General features: G+C 31.5%; 2 protein-coding genes across 2 annotated transcripts; both read right to left on the bottom strand.

Moving 5' to 3' along the window:
• Positions 1 to 7,842: 7,842 nt before the first annotated feature.
• On the bottom strand, positions 7,843 to 12,404 carry LOC111684860 (cuticle protein-like). Its single transcript, XM_023447077.2, has 2 exons — positions 11,717 to 12,404; positions 7,843 to 8,447 (listed from the first exon to the last, which is right to left on the bottom strand). Exons 1-2 carry the CDS (start codon positions 12,362 to 12,364, stop codon positions 7,911 to 7,913), a joined length of 1,185 nt encoding a protein of 394 aa, XP_023302845.2. The 5' UTR covers positions 12,365 to 12,404; the 3' UTR covers positions 7,843 to 7,910.
• Positions 12,405 to 14,392: 1,988 nt separating this feature from the next.
• LOC111684852 (cuticle protein 76-like) lies at positions 14,393 to 15,249 on the bottom strand. Its single transcript, XM_023447066.2, has one exon. It carries the CDS (start codon positions 15,186 to 15,188, stop codon positions 14,538 to 14,540), a length of 651 nt encoding a protein of 216 aa, XP_023302834.2. The 5' UTR covers positions 15,189 to 15,249; the 3' UTR covers positions 14,393 to 14,537.
• Positions 15,250 to 15,494: the final 245 nt, after the last annotated feature.

Below are 15,494 nucleotides of genomic sequence, written 5' to 3'. Positions count from 1 at the left end.
TAGTTAAATTTATAATTGCCATGAACATGAAAACGATCACAGTAAGTAAAATATTGTTTAAATGGAATTAAAATAACAATTATATGTTTTTGATAACAATATATTGTTACAATAGTAACCATGTCTAACTATTTTTCTTATCTGAGTGTATGACACTTTTGGTGTGTCATAAAGTCCATGGACATTATTGCAGTGGACGTTATGATACATCACTTTTTCACTCTTGTTGCCATATACATATATTTTCCTGATTTTTGGTGACAAATTAAAGTGATCACACTTCACCATAGTGCGTGGGATATTATGCGTTTGTGCTAATGTTTGTATTACCCAAAAATCTTACACCCATCTTAATGTATACCAATCGACTCAAAATCACTTTCTAAGCCGATTAGCTATGTCCGTCTGTCTGTGTGTACATGAAAAGCTTGTGCACAGGCTACAGGTAGCGTCTGCATATAACCTTCTTTTAATGCAAGGTCGAACGCTATTGAAAATTGTTGAAATCTATCCATTATTTTCAATACAAAGGTATGCACGAATAGGGCTTTTGGTCTTATAATTATATTTAATGCTGTTGTATTAGCAAAACTAAGTTTATGAGTTTAAATGTTTTACAATGATCGGAAATATTTTAAACCCTGTCCCTCATATAAACTTACCTTCAGAAAAAGACTTGATGTGCAAAATTTACATACAAACACTAAAAACACGATTAAATTCTACACAAATTACTTTAAAGTAACGTAAATTCCTCTGCCCAGACTTGGAGGGTAAAGATGACATTTTCAATTACAATTACATTCGAAGTAATTGTAATTGAAGCTTTATTAATAACAACTACTTTTAATTGTGATTGAAGTTTTCCCAATTACTATTATTTGTAATTGAAGTGGTGAATTAACAAGTACTTGTATTTCTAATTAAAGTTTTGCCAATTACAATTATTAAAAACTTAGGTATTTTCAATTAAAATTACTTGTAATAGTGAATTTTGTTTTTTATAATTACATGTAATTTGTAATTAGAACAATTGTAATTAATTGTAATTGTAATTAATTGATTAATTGTAAGAATTATAAGCAATTGTAATTGGTAAATTTGATTACAAGTAATTGTACTTGGTTATTGGTCAGTTACAAATCATAAGTAATTGTAATTAGAAAAACATCAATTAAAATTAAAGGAAATAGTTATAGAGTACAAGTAATTATAATTTTCTAGAAAACTATAAAAAACAAGTATAGTTGGATATGGCGGACTGCATAACATTTGGATCATCCTTTGAATTATCACAATTAAAACAATTTCATTTTCATTTAAATCACTTAAATTTAAATTTAATTTAGCATGAGTAAAATGTTTATACATTTAGCAATAAATTATTCACACAATTAACCACAAAACAATTTTTTTTCAAACAGCCATTTCTTTCTTTTTTTTTCCTCCCAAAAAAAATTAAATAACCACAATAATGAATAAATTTATTTCTTTTTGCTTTTGTATCTGCTTTCAACATTTTAATATGGTGCGTCAAATAGCACACAATTGACTGAGTGAATGAATGAGTGACTGACTGGCGGACGTGGCAGCAGAAGCAGCAGCAATAAAGCGTTAATAGAAACAGCCAACAGCAGTTACAGGAGGAAAGAGGAAAAAACTAAAAATCAGCTTGGCAGCTTAAATTGTAAATAATGCAAATTTGATTAAAATCACAAACGTCAACTGCAAATGACAGACAACACTGTGTGCCGTTATAGAGTGAAACGCACACACATATAGAGTAACACAAATTCATTTATTCACACACACACACACTACAATCAGGGAATCTATTCTCATACCCTGAGAATTTGAAAGTCAATACGATGCAATTCAATATCTAGAGGGCATAATTTTTGGGTGGCAAAATTTCGTAACTTTATCGTTATCTCTTATTCTTCTTGTTTTATCGTTTGGCTTACTTTGCTCGTTAGTCTTTGAGTTTGTCCGTCCTTCCGTTTGCCTCTGTGTGTTTGTGTGTCTGTCTGTCTGTATGTTTGTTTATTTGTTGCGCTGTTGCTTAGTTAGTTACCGCAAGGCAAGTATGCGTGTAATCCTTGCTAATCATTTTAAATTTGACATCCAGCTTATAGCATCATTCTTTTTTATTTCCTCACACTGTCTATCTATATATGTATATTTCTTCTTATAGTTTTAATTTTGGTGTGTAAGTGTTGGTGTGGGTCCGGGTATTATATTTCTTCCGTGATTTTTAAGCTGAAGAAAAATAAGTAACAAAGTAGTAGTAGGTCATAACCAATGCTATACTTTAAGAATGTAGTGGAAATACTTTCAGCTACAAAGCTGAATACCCTCCCTACTGTAGTTTTAAAGTTGCATGTGTCTGCTTGTATAAATCCAATGTTATACTCTGCCACGGATTATTTTCAGAGAAAATAATTGAATTGCTATTTGACACAAAATGTCACTATATCTTTAGATAATGTAAAAATTATGTTAAATTAAGATTAAGATTTAAAGTTAAGTTATAAATTTATATTCATACAGTAAATAAATTTAAGTGCTTGGGCATTAAGAATTTGTTAATTTAAATAAATCAAGATTTAAAAGCGAAATATTACTTTTAAATTTAAATATATAAAGTTTTGTTTCATTTAAACATTTTCTATACAAATTTCCATTATGCCGTGGGTAGTATTGGAGAGAGCTTAGTCTTGCTTCGACAATGCTATGGCGCATACAATTTTCATCTTCATAGCCCAGAGATCGTCTTTTTTTATTTCAGAATAACCTTAATGCATTCAAATGATACGCATGATATGTCTTCTGAAATTAAGACAGAATTGAGTTAAAATTATATCCTTGTCGTTTCCTAAATAAATATGCTGGAAAGCAGTAGAAAAAGTTCCGATTTTTTTTCTTAATGCAATAATTGCTAAAATATTTCCCTGCCTAACTTTATATCTAACTTTTTTGTCGTTTGGTAACACTGTAGAATTGACGCCATCTTTATTCGATATAGGAATTGGGATTGTATATAGAAGGAACTTACTCGAAACATCAGTTTCGATTAAACTCCAAACTTTCAATGAAAGTTGATATTAAAAATCTAAATCATCACTACTAGAGACATCTTGTCTTCTTTTCGTTAAACTTATACACTTTTCTTCCAACTCGGAGACCCAAACCAGGATTAGGTTTTGATCAGAGAGTTCTAAATTAGTCTGTTGTTTATATCTAAGGATGTACAATATCAAAGCATAAAAACTGAATATACTAGAATTGTGAGTCGTCTACAGACAGATACAGACCTTGTACTTCTCCTGAATTTTCTCCTTTGAACTGTTAAGAGAACAATATGCTACTGATTAGTTGGTCCATTAGTTGAAGTTTTCTACACGCAAACTATAAAGTAAAGTTGCAAAGGTTGGGTGTGTTAGAGATTAATCTACTCTGTGGCAACTAAAATAAGTTTTATTAATTAAATATAAATACGGACTTCAGTCTACCACATATGTGCATAGGAGCTGTTGCCGAAACAATAGAACCATGAAAGTAGTGTAGTTGTACGTCATTAAAAGATTAAGAAATGCACTTTGGCGAGTTTTTATACCCTACACCACTAAATATCAATCGGGTAAGAATTACATTCTGAGTCGATTTAGCTATGTCCGTCTGAAGGTGTGTCAATGTAAACCTTCTGCGCACGCTATTTTCAAGACAATTTGATGAAATTTGAACATACTCTTCTTTTGGTCCAAGGACGAAATCGGTCCATTATTTCGCCTAGCACCCATACAACCGTACCCCTCGTTTCGATGAGAATGTCTTAACTCATAGCATCAATAGAATTAAAGAAATTCATCCTGTGGGTGAAAAAGACAACCGTTAAATTTAGCTGTCAAGGCAGGAGTTCACGTAAATCTCATGGACATATAATACCAATAAGCCATATAAACATGGGTCATCATTTGTATAACAGAATTGTTGATCGAAGGATTTTTTCTTTAAATTTTAGCACAACCTAAACACAGAAACCTTTTGTATTTATAATTCAACATTAATTCATCTTCATACTTTAACTAAGGAATTCCCCTAACCAACGCCTTAATAAAACATTTTCTTTCACTCTAAGAAAAAGAATTAAAATATTGAAAATTCCACGATAGCAATGTAAGGAGGAAAAAATATAATGGATATAACTCCTCGAACACAACCACAGTGCCAGTGGTATTATAAACCATCCTTGAGTATAAAATCAAATTAGGTGTAAACGAGTAAAAATCTCTAGGCAATAACCACCAAACAACAAGAACATCTATAGGAGTTTTCATTGCTTTTAAATATGTAGAAGTAGCTATGTGTGAATATCCTTAGCAGTAGATGATTTTATGCTTAAAGGGATCAACATGTCAGTCGGTAGGGGAAAAAACTGCAGAATAAAAAAAAAACGAAAAACAGCAGACAAAAAACCACAACGAAAAAGTTGGAAAAAAAACTAAGAAAAAATATAATGAATAATTTATTATAGTTGGCAAGCTTTTACGGGAAATTAAAGTTTTGTGGATTACACAACAGAATAATCAACCAAACATACAACTTACTAACGCCCTCAGTGAATCTCTAGTATATTTTCTTTTTTTGATTTTCATGTTTTTCCCTAGAAATATGGAATTCTATATAAATAGTTAAAATGAAAAAGTATAAAATCAAAATGCAATAAAAAACAGCTTGTTGAATGTTTTCTTTTCTGTACTTTTTTAGATAATGGTTCATGAAATTGTTGAAAAAAAAATTAGTTATACACTTTTGTAGAATTTTTTTTTATTTTTGTCTATCAATAACCTATCGAACTTTTATATTCATAACAATTTTTTTCCTCACTACTCTATTCACACTCATCTTCATAACCATTACACTTCATCAATCTGTAAAATTATAAATACAAAAAAAAAGAACTAAATTGTTCATGTACGATTATAAACTCTTACAACCGGAAATTTTTACCAACATTGTCTATTACAATGTATTGACTTTTTCTTTCCTTCTGAACAGCGAATTCATAAATGTTTTCGGAGTCAGTTCTTTTAATGAATGTAATCTCTTTAGATGAAAACAACTTTGCAGTCCTTAATATACAGATTTTGTTAAATGATAGCAATTGTCTTTTTTGTTCTGAAAAATGTTAATAAAAATGTTATTTTAAACTTCTGCTTTAACGCATTATACACAGTCAAGTGAATACATCTCATGACTTACAGCATACATCGATTTCCGAGTATTCAATTTTTCACTTTACACACAGTTGATTTATCGGATCACATTTTTCTGCTGACACGTTAAGGGTGCCTCGTTTCAACTTCACATTCATAGTCGTACGAAAACACATACGTACACACAACGCTGACTATATTTCCGTACCCAGAAGTTTCATAAAAATTTTGAGGAATCCCTCCTAAACAGTCTAACCACTTGATTTTAATTATTACAGTGAAAAGTAAGGAGTTAAAAAGCTAGAAAGCCGCTTTTGATTACATGACATTGGGGATAAGTATTTCTATGCTTGCTTACAAATAGTGAGTTAAATAAGTAGTTCCAATTTCGCTATCAAAGAAGTTGTTGTTTTTAAAATTGAGTCCTCGTTTCTCAATTGTTAGTCAAATTCTAAAAAATAAACCGCTGGACTTTTTATGGATTTGACTTAACCATAATTTTTGATAAAAAAGGAAAAAAGTGTTTTCTTTGGATATCGCAAGATATTATACTTCTTGGCATGTAGTGACATCAAATTCTAAAAAATAAAATAACAAAATAAGACAAATAGTCTTTTCAAATAAACATTTATTGTAGCTGCGAACTCAAAATAACGCTCTAAATAGATAAAAAAGTAAAAATAATCTTGGGTCACGACTGTCTCGTATACGTGAAAAATGACAACGTAAAAGAAAGTCATTACTAGAGTACTTCCAAGTTATTCAAAAGGTATATAGTAGGTATTGAAAAGTGAAAGTTTATAAAAATTCTCTACATTACCGAGTTTTTGTAGGGTACATATCTGATTATATGAAAGTCATCATAAGAGTATTTAAAAGTAATGCAGACGATAAGTAGTAGCCATTGAAAAGTAAGTGGTTATATAAGTACAAGCCATTACCTAATCTTGCTACTACTCTTTAACATCTCCAAATGTTCTTAAAAAAAGTCTATTTGCAATTTATAATTAGAGAGAATATGATAAAATTTCTTACACGCACATTTCCAGTCACATAAAGTCACCATTGATAACCGTAAATAATATATAAAATCACTAATTCGTCACAATCACCCCAATCTACAGGGTATTCTGCAAAAGTCTACAAGTAAGCTACAAAAAAAAACGTCAAGTGAAAGGAAATAAAAAATTGTTTTCTTGTAAACGATAAACTTCAAATCAAATTAACAAGCATCGCAAATAAGGTTAATTTTTATTACTCAGATACAGTTATATACATACATCCATCCAACATTCTGATACAATACGAAGTCAAGATATGAATCAATTTATCTTATTTTAATTCGCAAATGAAATAAGAAACGTAGAAACATCAAAGGTAACAAGAAACACAAAATTAATTTAAGCCTACATTTGTTTAAGAAAACACAATATGTTAATATGGAGGCTATGTGATTTATAAGTAAATAAAATAGTTCAAGTGAAGGAATAAATTGGCATGAATATATAATCATATTTAAACACAGTTATTTAAAAAGTCAAATATTTTTAAATATGGCATTTATGAGAGGCAGTCCAAATCTTGAAGGAACCAGCTTAGACTTTTACTTCTTGAGTGTTTCTCAAAAATAAGTCATGTCCGTCTGTCCTGCTGCCAGTCCATTGAAACCTTGTGTGCAAGGCTCAGGTCGATATCTTCAAGATATTTTATGAAATTTGGACCAACTGTTTCTTTTTAAATAAATTTTTCAAAATATATGATTAAGAGTATCATATACTTGTTTCATAATATTTACGAAAATTTCGTGAATAATGCGAAATATTATTTTATGAAATCGTTTTCTACATGCTTTATGGATATTTCAAGAAGTACCTTTTAAAGAAAGGAAAAGTATGAAGAAATATTATTTTATAAGATAGATAGGTAGATAGATAAATAGATAGATAGATAGATAGATAGATAGATAGATAGATAGATAGATAGATAGATAGATAGATAGATAGATAGATAGATAGATAGATAGACTCGTGCCAGTAATTATCGTTAGTACGTTTTATGGGAGATAGCGTCAATTGTGAGCCGATTATCATAAAACTTCTTTAAACTTATTTATGTGGATTTTCATTGCTTTACTGGTGTTTTTAAACCAAATATTACTGTTTAAACTGTGGGACAACTTTTTCCGTGATCTCATCGATCTATTAAACAAAGTTTCAGCACACCTGCTATCTTTATTCGGAATCTATAGTGTTTTCAACGGACATACGGACGGATACACTTTTGTGGGTTTTACGACTATACGATTAAAAACTCTAAGAGTTTTAAATTGCACTGGAAAAGGCTTATTATACTTAAAACTCCGTGAACTGATGAATAAGACAGCAAAGAAAAACTTACTTTGCACTGACAATTACATACCGTCTGCATTACTCATAGGGAGTCTAGTAATTTATTTTTTATCTGACGAAGAAGTACTTATTTTAACTTACAATAAGTGTACCTAGGGTACCAAAAGGGATTTAGATACCTAGGGAACTAATTTCAAATTATTCCATACGTTATATGTTTAAGAGTTGGGGCTTTCAACTTTCAGTTGTATTGCACGGTGAAATAAAAGAAAAATTAATTAATTTCAAAAATCAACAAAATTTATTTATTTCAACAAGTGATAAAAATAATATTAAGTCAGACAATTTAATAGCCCCAGTGAGAACCGAAACCATCAAAGGAGACATGAGCTACAGTAGCAGCGGGAGAGTAAGCAATGGCTTGCTTAACGACGGGAGCAGCATGTGAGTAAACAACAGGAGCATGAGCAGCATAAGTATTAACAGTGGGTACAGGAGATGAAACCAAAGTCTTGGTGTATACAGGAGCGGGAGCAGCATAATGAACAGCGGGAGCAGCATAGCTAACAGTTTTGGTTAGAGCAGGAGCAGCATAGGTGACAGTCTTGGCAACAGCAGGAGTGTAAACATTGTTACTAATGCGGGTGTCCACCTTACTGACACTAGAGTAGGGAGTCTGAACTGTTTTTGAATAGGAAGATACAGTACCGCCAAAAGAACGCACAACATTTTGTTGAGTAGAGGCAACAGCATCCACAGCAGGATTGACATACTTAACCACAGGAGAGGCAGCATAAGTAACAGGTGCTACATAACCGGCGCTAGCAGCAGCCAAAAGAGTGCAAAAGGTAATGAATTTGAAAGCCATGGTAAGTAAGTTGTTTTAACAGTGCTGGATAGTGGATAACTGATATTAAATACTAATTGTAATGAACTTTTTATATGATTTTATACGCTGCTTTAGGAAACGAATTTGTTATAAGTTAACGATATATATTCAGGGTCAATTTTGTCGCTAATTAAATTAGCTTTTGTAAAATGAAATAAAAACTGTACCTTTCATATAAACGAATTTTGTTAACCGGTTTTGACAACGACAAATATTAGGGCCTAAACTTACTTATTTGTTACGCTTGTATTTTAGTATTGACAAAAAAAACGAAAAAAACGTTTGCAGATTATAACGCAAAAAGTTACAATTATGTTTTCGTTTTTTTTTTGCACATTATCTCTTTCAAATTCAAATTGTAACGTTTTTTATTCGTTTGTTAATGGCGCTCTAGAGTAAAATTAATATCAATTTGCCAAAATTACAAATGAACTCTAAGTCAAGTCACTTGTAATATTAAGACTATCAAAGTATCTGTAGTTGCAAAAAAAATATCTTTTTATTAAATACTCTTTATGTTCCTGTACTGAATATTCAATTTCCATTACAAGTTTGTATATAAAAGGAGGGTTTCTAAAGTTTTTAAAAAGTTTAGCTTTTTTTTGAAATTCTAATAAATATTCATCATCGTCCATAAAAAAAACAACAAAATTTTACCATTTGCCAAAATGTAGAGCAACTATAGATATAATACAAACATACATATGTATTAAGATATATGTTTGAATAAATATTTTTCCAAACTTTTAAGAAACATAATAAAAAAAGTTTTTTTTTCTTTTTTTTTTTTTTTGCTTGCACCCCCACAAGGTTTTCATTCTAGCAATTGTCATCTTACCTTTCGAGGAGGGTGCGATTATTTTTATAAATATTTGTTTTGTATTCTATTTTTTGTTTCTCATCATAATTTATGTTTTTATTACAACATATTTTCCATTTGAATTGAAATAAATTAAGTGGAAAATATGAATGTCGACAAAGTTTTGTTTTTGTAAGAAGATTTTCTTTCCAAACTAATTATACCCTACACCACTATAGTGGGGAGGGTATTATGCGTTTGTGCTGAAATTTGTAACACCCAAAAATATTGGTCCTAGACCCACCTTAAAGTATACTAATCGCCTCAGAATCACTTTCTGAGTGTATTTAGCTATGTCCGTCTGTCCGTCCGTCCGTCCGTCCGTCTGTCTGTCCGTCTGTCTGTGTGTCCATGTAAACCTTGTGCGCACGCTACAGGTTGCAATTTTCAAGATAATTTGATGAAATTTGGCACATACTCTTTTTTTGGTTCAAGGACGATCGCTATAGAAAATGGTTGAAATCGGTCCATTATTTCTCCTAGCCCCCATACAACCGTACCCCCCGAATCGGGCCTTTAGGCTCATAAGTACGTTAAATGTTTTATAATGTCAACGAAAATCAGCAAAAATTAGTTTTGTAGAACAATAATTGACAATACTAATTTTTATTGTGATCGGGCCTCATTTGACCCTAGCCCCCATACAGACTCCCCTTCAGAAAATGACTTGATGGTCAAAATTAACTTATAATTACTTATAAAACGATTAAAATCTACATAAATGACTTTGTAGTAGACGTAAATTCATCTACCAAAATTTATAAGGATAGGCCCATATTTACCCCTTCTCCCCTATGAGCCCTCTTGTAGAAAATCTCTCTTTTTTGTCAACAATAAGTAAAAATATTCCACAATAAAACAAATTAAATGCTTTATTTAAAAAAAATTAGAATTTCAACATAATGACTGGTGTAGGGTATCATATGGTCGGCAATGTCCGACTATGAATTCATACTTGTTTTAGTTCGAAATTTTAGTAATATTTATACCCTACACCACTATTGACAGAAGGGTATTATACGTTTATGCTGATGTTTGTAGCACGATTCAGAATCATTTTTTGAGTCGATTAAGACATGTCCGTCCGCCTGTCCGGCTGGCTGGTTGTCCATGTAAACCTTGTGCGCAAGCTACAGGTCGCAATTTTCAAGAAAATGTGATAAAATTTGTACCAAGCATGTTTCTTGGCTCAGGGATGTAGCCTATTGAAAATTATGGAAATCTATCCATTATTTTGCCTAGCCCCCACACAACTGTACCTCCCGATTTGGGCTTTTTATGCCATAATTAAGTGAAATATACTATTATCTCTCTTTGCAGATTTTCGTAATGATTGGACCTTATACTTCAAAAAATGACCCAAACGTCTAAAATTGACTTGTAACCATTTGTATCGCAATGAAACTCAACAAAACTAACTGTGATTTAAAAATATATCCTTTCCTACATATAATGGGGATCGGCACATGCTAGACCTATATAAAGCCTCATTTAGAAAATTTAGTTTTTTTTATCAATGAATTGCTTAAATACTTAAGGTAAAATTCAACATAAAAGTTTCTTTATGAAAAAATATATATTAAAAATATACTCATGGTATAGGGTATTATATGGTCGGCCATGCCCGACTATATTTTCCAACTTATTTTAAATTTAATTTAAAATCAATGACTGACCTTTTTGCATAAAATTTTGAACACATATTATTGTCATAAATAGTTTACTATGTATCTGGGTATTATTTCCGGATCTTTGATTAAAATTCCAAATTCTAACATCATCGAATATGTCTAAAACATTAAAAATCTGATCCCAGAAAGTAAGAAGACGCAGAAACTCTCCCGAAGGTAAGAATTACATCACATGGGTACCGTTGAGTTAGTCCTCAACGAAAGGGCAAATGTATTAGCATTAAAGAGAAGAGAGCCCTAAGTAGTTAACCAGACGAATACCAAAACCTTTCGACGTAACAAAAGCTATATTAAAATATGGACGAGAAAATACCATAAGACCTCTTGGAACAATTAAACGGTGGGTAGAACTACAAAGATCCTATGGAGTGACTCTGATGAGAGAAAGAAGAGAAATCTTCTTAATATGAGAAGGCTGGACTTGGTATGATGATATGTATTTTGAGTGAGTACACAGGTTTACGGACACAGCTATATAAACTTTTAAAAAGTTTTTTTTTTTTTAATTGAGAAACGATATTTAAACTTATATGTATTATTGAGTTTCCCCATCAAATTATTCTCAACTTTTTCAAAAAAAAAAAAAATATATATATATTAAATTTTTTTTTAATTATTAAAATTTAAATGTATTTATTTTTAAAAAACAACAAATATTTCAACAATCAACAAAGTATTAACAAATGTCAACACATTAATTCACTATTAACTTAGAAACCCCAGTGAGTACCGAAACCATCGAAACTCATGTGAGAAACGGTTTCAGCTGGAGAGTAATGTACAGTTTGACTAGTACCATAACCAGAAACTCCGGGAGCACTATGGGTGTAAGTGGTGGCAGCAGGTCCATGATTGTATGAGGTAGTAGCAGTAGGAGCAGCATAGGTGACAGTCTTAGTTAAAGCTGGCTTAGCGTATACCAAAGGAGATTCGTGTGAGTATACGGTTTTAGTAACAGCAGGAGCAGCATGAGTGTAAACTGTAGGAGCAGAATAGGCTACAGTTTTAGCTACTACGGGTGTAGCATGGGCAGCATAAACTGTTTTGGTAACAGCGGGTGAGGCATAAGTAACAGTGGGAGCAGCATAGGTTACAGTCTTGGCAACAGCTGGAGTGTAGACATTGTTATTGATGCGTGTATCAACTTTACGAACACTAGAGTAGGGAGTATCCACCGATTTAGAGTAAGAAGAAACAGTACCACCAAAAGAACGCACTACATTTTGTTGAGTAGTAGCTACTGCATCTACAGCAGGATTTACATATTTCACAACTGGAGCAGCAGCATAAGTTACAGGTGATACATAACCAGCATTAGCAGCAGCCAAAAGAGTGCAGAAGGTAATAAATTTGAAAGCCATTTTATTCGGAGAAGTTAATTGGTTATTGATTGTTGAGTAATTGATCGTCAACTGATACTGTTATTGGATAATTGTTTGGTATTTATACTCAAAAATTATGTTAATTCATTATTGCTACTTATTGTGTGCGTATTAATATTTTAATGCTTGTTTCGATTAACATTAATGTAGAAACCTTTTTTGAAAAAATTTACCTTTAGTACAAGATAAGTTGTATATACATACAAAAAATCTTCAAGAAAGCATACACAAAAAATGATTCATGCATAGACTATATAGTAAGTAGTCTGCTATTAGTAGAAAATTTTGTTAACTAGCCATACTAATGGATGGTCCTCGAACGAATAAAATTTTATAGAGCTTTATATAGACAACTAAACATCAATTTGGATAAATATTGCCCCAAGGTTAGTACTATTAAATAATAGGCCAGACACAAATTTTCAGCTTTATCGGTCAAGAATTGTCAGACTTAGATGGGGGTCAAACTTGGACACTTTCCGATTATTGTCGAACTACTAGTATATTTTAAGAAATTATGAACTTTAAAGCGTTATTTAGAGGTTCTATTGTATCAGACCTAAGTGAAATAATGGACCTATTTGAAATAGTTTCAATAAACTTCACCTATAGTATAATGGAGAAATATATATTAAATGACGCATATTTTGCTATACTCAGGATTATGTCAGTATTGTAGTAAAGACGCAAACCATGACCATATTCAATGGAAGTCGGTTTATAATTGTGAATACTGTACTTAATGCGAATTTCATTGATATACTGCAATTTTGAAGTCTGTTATCAAAAGAGTTCTTATATCAAGGTGGGGCTAAAATATCGTCATACTTTATGGTAAAACCTATATTCCTGATGATAGACCTAAAGAATTTTTAAGGAAAACTGACTCCTATCGCGCCTGTTGAAGGCAGAAATACGAACATACCCAGCATGGAAATGCTGAAATAGATCAGAAGAAGTTATGATTTTAACACAAGCTTTTTCTTATTTTTTGATTCCAAACTTACTACTTCTTTTCAAGATGTCATTTTAATGTTCTTTTTTTTGGAAATTATTTGATAGAAATACAGACCCTTATAATAACAATTACCAAAAATAATATTTTTATACTCTTCACCTTCGTGAGAAGGGTATATATAAGTTTGTCATTCCGTTTATAATTTCCGACCCTATAAAGTATATATATTCTGGATCCTTATAGATAGCGGGGTCGATTAAGCCATGTCCGTCTGTCTGTTAAAATCAATTTTGTAAAGACTCCAGATATCTTTGAGACCCAAAATCTTCAATAATTCTGTCAGACATGCTTTCGAGAAGTTTTCTATTGAAAATCAGCAAAATCGGTCCATAAATAACTGAGATATGGATAAAAATCTGAGACTAACTCTAAAAATTTCCTCAAAAAATTATAAATAAAAGCAAAAAAACAACAACAAGGAGATAAAGCAGTAATATGTTCGTAATACAGCTCATATTTGTTTGAGGGTGGTAATACAGTTTTACGGTGGTAGTACAGTACAACGGTTAATATTTCTTTCTGCTACAGTTTATATTTGTTTGCGTGTATGTATGTGTCACCTGTGTGCAGAGATACAAAATAAATAAAAATAGTTTTTTAAACCATACTTGGTGAAGGGTATATAAGATTCGACACAGCCGAATATAGAAATCAGACTTGTTTAACAAAAAAATTGTAAGAACAAAAAAATATATTAAGTTTTGCAAAATCATCACTTCCACAAAAGGTAAAAAAGTTACGAGTGCTTCTATTGAATTGGCGATAAATGTTATTCTTTTAGAAGTACTTCGTTTTATTAATGCTGGGTAATAGTATTAGAATAAATCCAGTATGTGTATGTGTAAAGATCGGTCTTTAACTAACACATTTTTAAATCATGGTACAAAAATCTTTAAGTGTTGATATTAAGATTTTTTTTTCAAAATTGTGGAATTACAAATTTAAAATTTTTAAAATAAAAAATAACAAAATATTCGTATATTGTACTTTATTTCTTAATTAATAATATAATTTTTCAACAATCAACAATGTATCATTCATAAACATCATCAGAGGTTTAGAGAACAAATTTTGTATGCAAATTTGATATATAAACCTTTGAATAAGAAAACCCTTACTCTTCTTATTTACTACTTAAAAACCCCAATGAGTACCAAAACTATCGAAACTCATGTGCGAGACAGTTTCAGCAGGAGAATAATGAACAGTTTGGCTGCTACCATAACCGGTAACTCCAGGAGCATTGTGAGTGTAAGTGGTAGCAGCAGGACCATGATTGTATGAGGTGGTAGCAGTAGGAGCAGCATAGCTAACAGTTTTAGTTAAAGCTGGCTTAGCGTATACCAAAGGAGATTCGTGTGAGTATACGGTTTTAGTAACAGCGGGAGCAGCATGGGTATAAACTATAGGAGCAGAGTAGGCTACAGTTTTAGCTACTACAGGTGTAGCATGAGCAGCATAAACAGTTTTGGTAACAGCGGGAGCGGCATAAGTAACAGTGGGAGCAGCATAGGTAACAGTCTTAGCTACAGCTGGAGTATAGACATTGTTATTGATACGAGTATCAACTTTCCGAACACTAGAGTAGGGTGTATCCACCGATTTAGAGTAAGAAGAAACAGTGCCACCAAAAGAACGCACTACGTTTCGTTGAGTAGTAGCTACAGCATCTACAGCAGGATTTACATATTTTACAACTGGAGCAGCAGCATATGTTACAGGTGTTACATAACCAGCATTGGCAGCAGCCAAAAGAGCGAAGAAGGTAATAAATTTGAAAGCCATTTTATTGATTTGTTTAAGGTGAGTTAAATTTTTAATTAACGGCTGGTTGTTGATTGTTGAGTAATTGATCGTCAACTGATACTTTTTCCAATTGATTGAGAGTGTTTATATAGTTAAAGAATGAAGTAATTTAACTGATAATACATTTTTTGGTTCGAATAGTTTTGTTTTGGTGATTTAAACATTCATTTGTTCAACTCGAAGAAATAATTTAAGTTTAAGGTTTAGACAGGCTTTTGTGGGAAAAAATTAATGTTTATTCAGGCATAACTGACTAATTGATACCCTTTAAAGTTGAGTATTATA

The sequence above is a fragment of the Lucilia cuprina genome, chromosome 5 (genome assembly GCF_022045245.1).
Source record: "Lucilia cuprina isolate Lc7/37 chromosome 5, ASM2204524v1, whole genome shotgun sequence".
In the NCBI taxonomy this organism is placed as follows: Eukaryota; Metazoa; Arthropoda; class Insecta; order Diptera; family Calliphoridae; genus Lucilia; species Lucilia cuprina.
The sequence above is the reverse complement of the archived record's forward strand: the minus strand, read 5'-3'. Positions and strand labels throughout refer to the sequence as shown.

Bases quoted from the DNA above. Each gene is read 5' to 3' on its own strand.
- LOC111684860 (XM_023447077.2), bottom strand. From the start codon at position 12,364: ATGGCTTTCAAATTTATTACCTTCTGCACTCTTTTGGCTGCTGCTAAT. The intron at 8,448-11,716 runs TAAGTTAATAGT...CAGCACTGTTAA, and splicing joins TCGGTACTCACTGGGGTTTC to AACAACTTACTTACCATGGC.
- LOC111684852 (XM_023447066.2), bottom strand. From the start codon at position 15,188: ATGGCTTTCAAATTTATTACCTTCTTCGCTCTTTTGGCTGCTGCCAAT.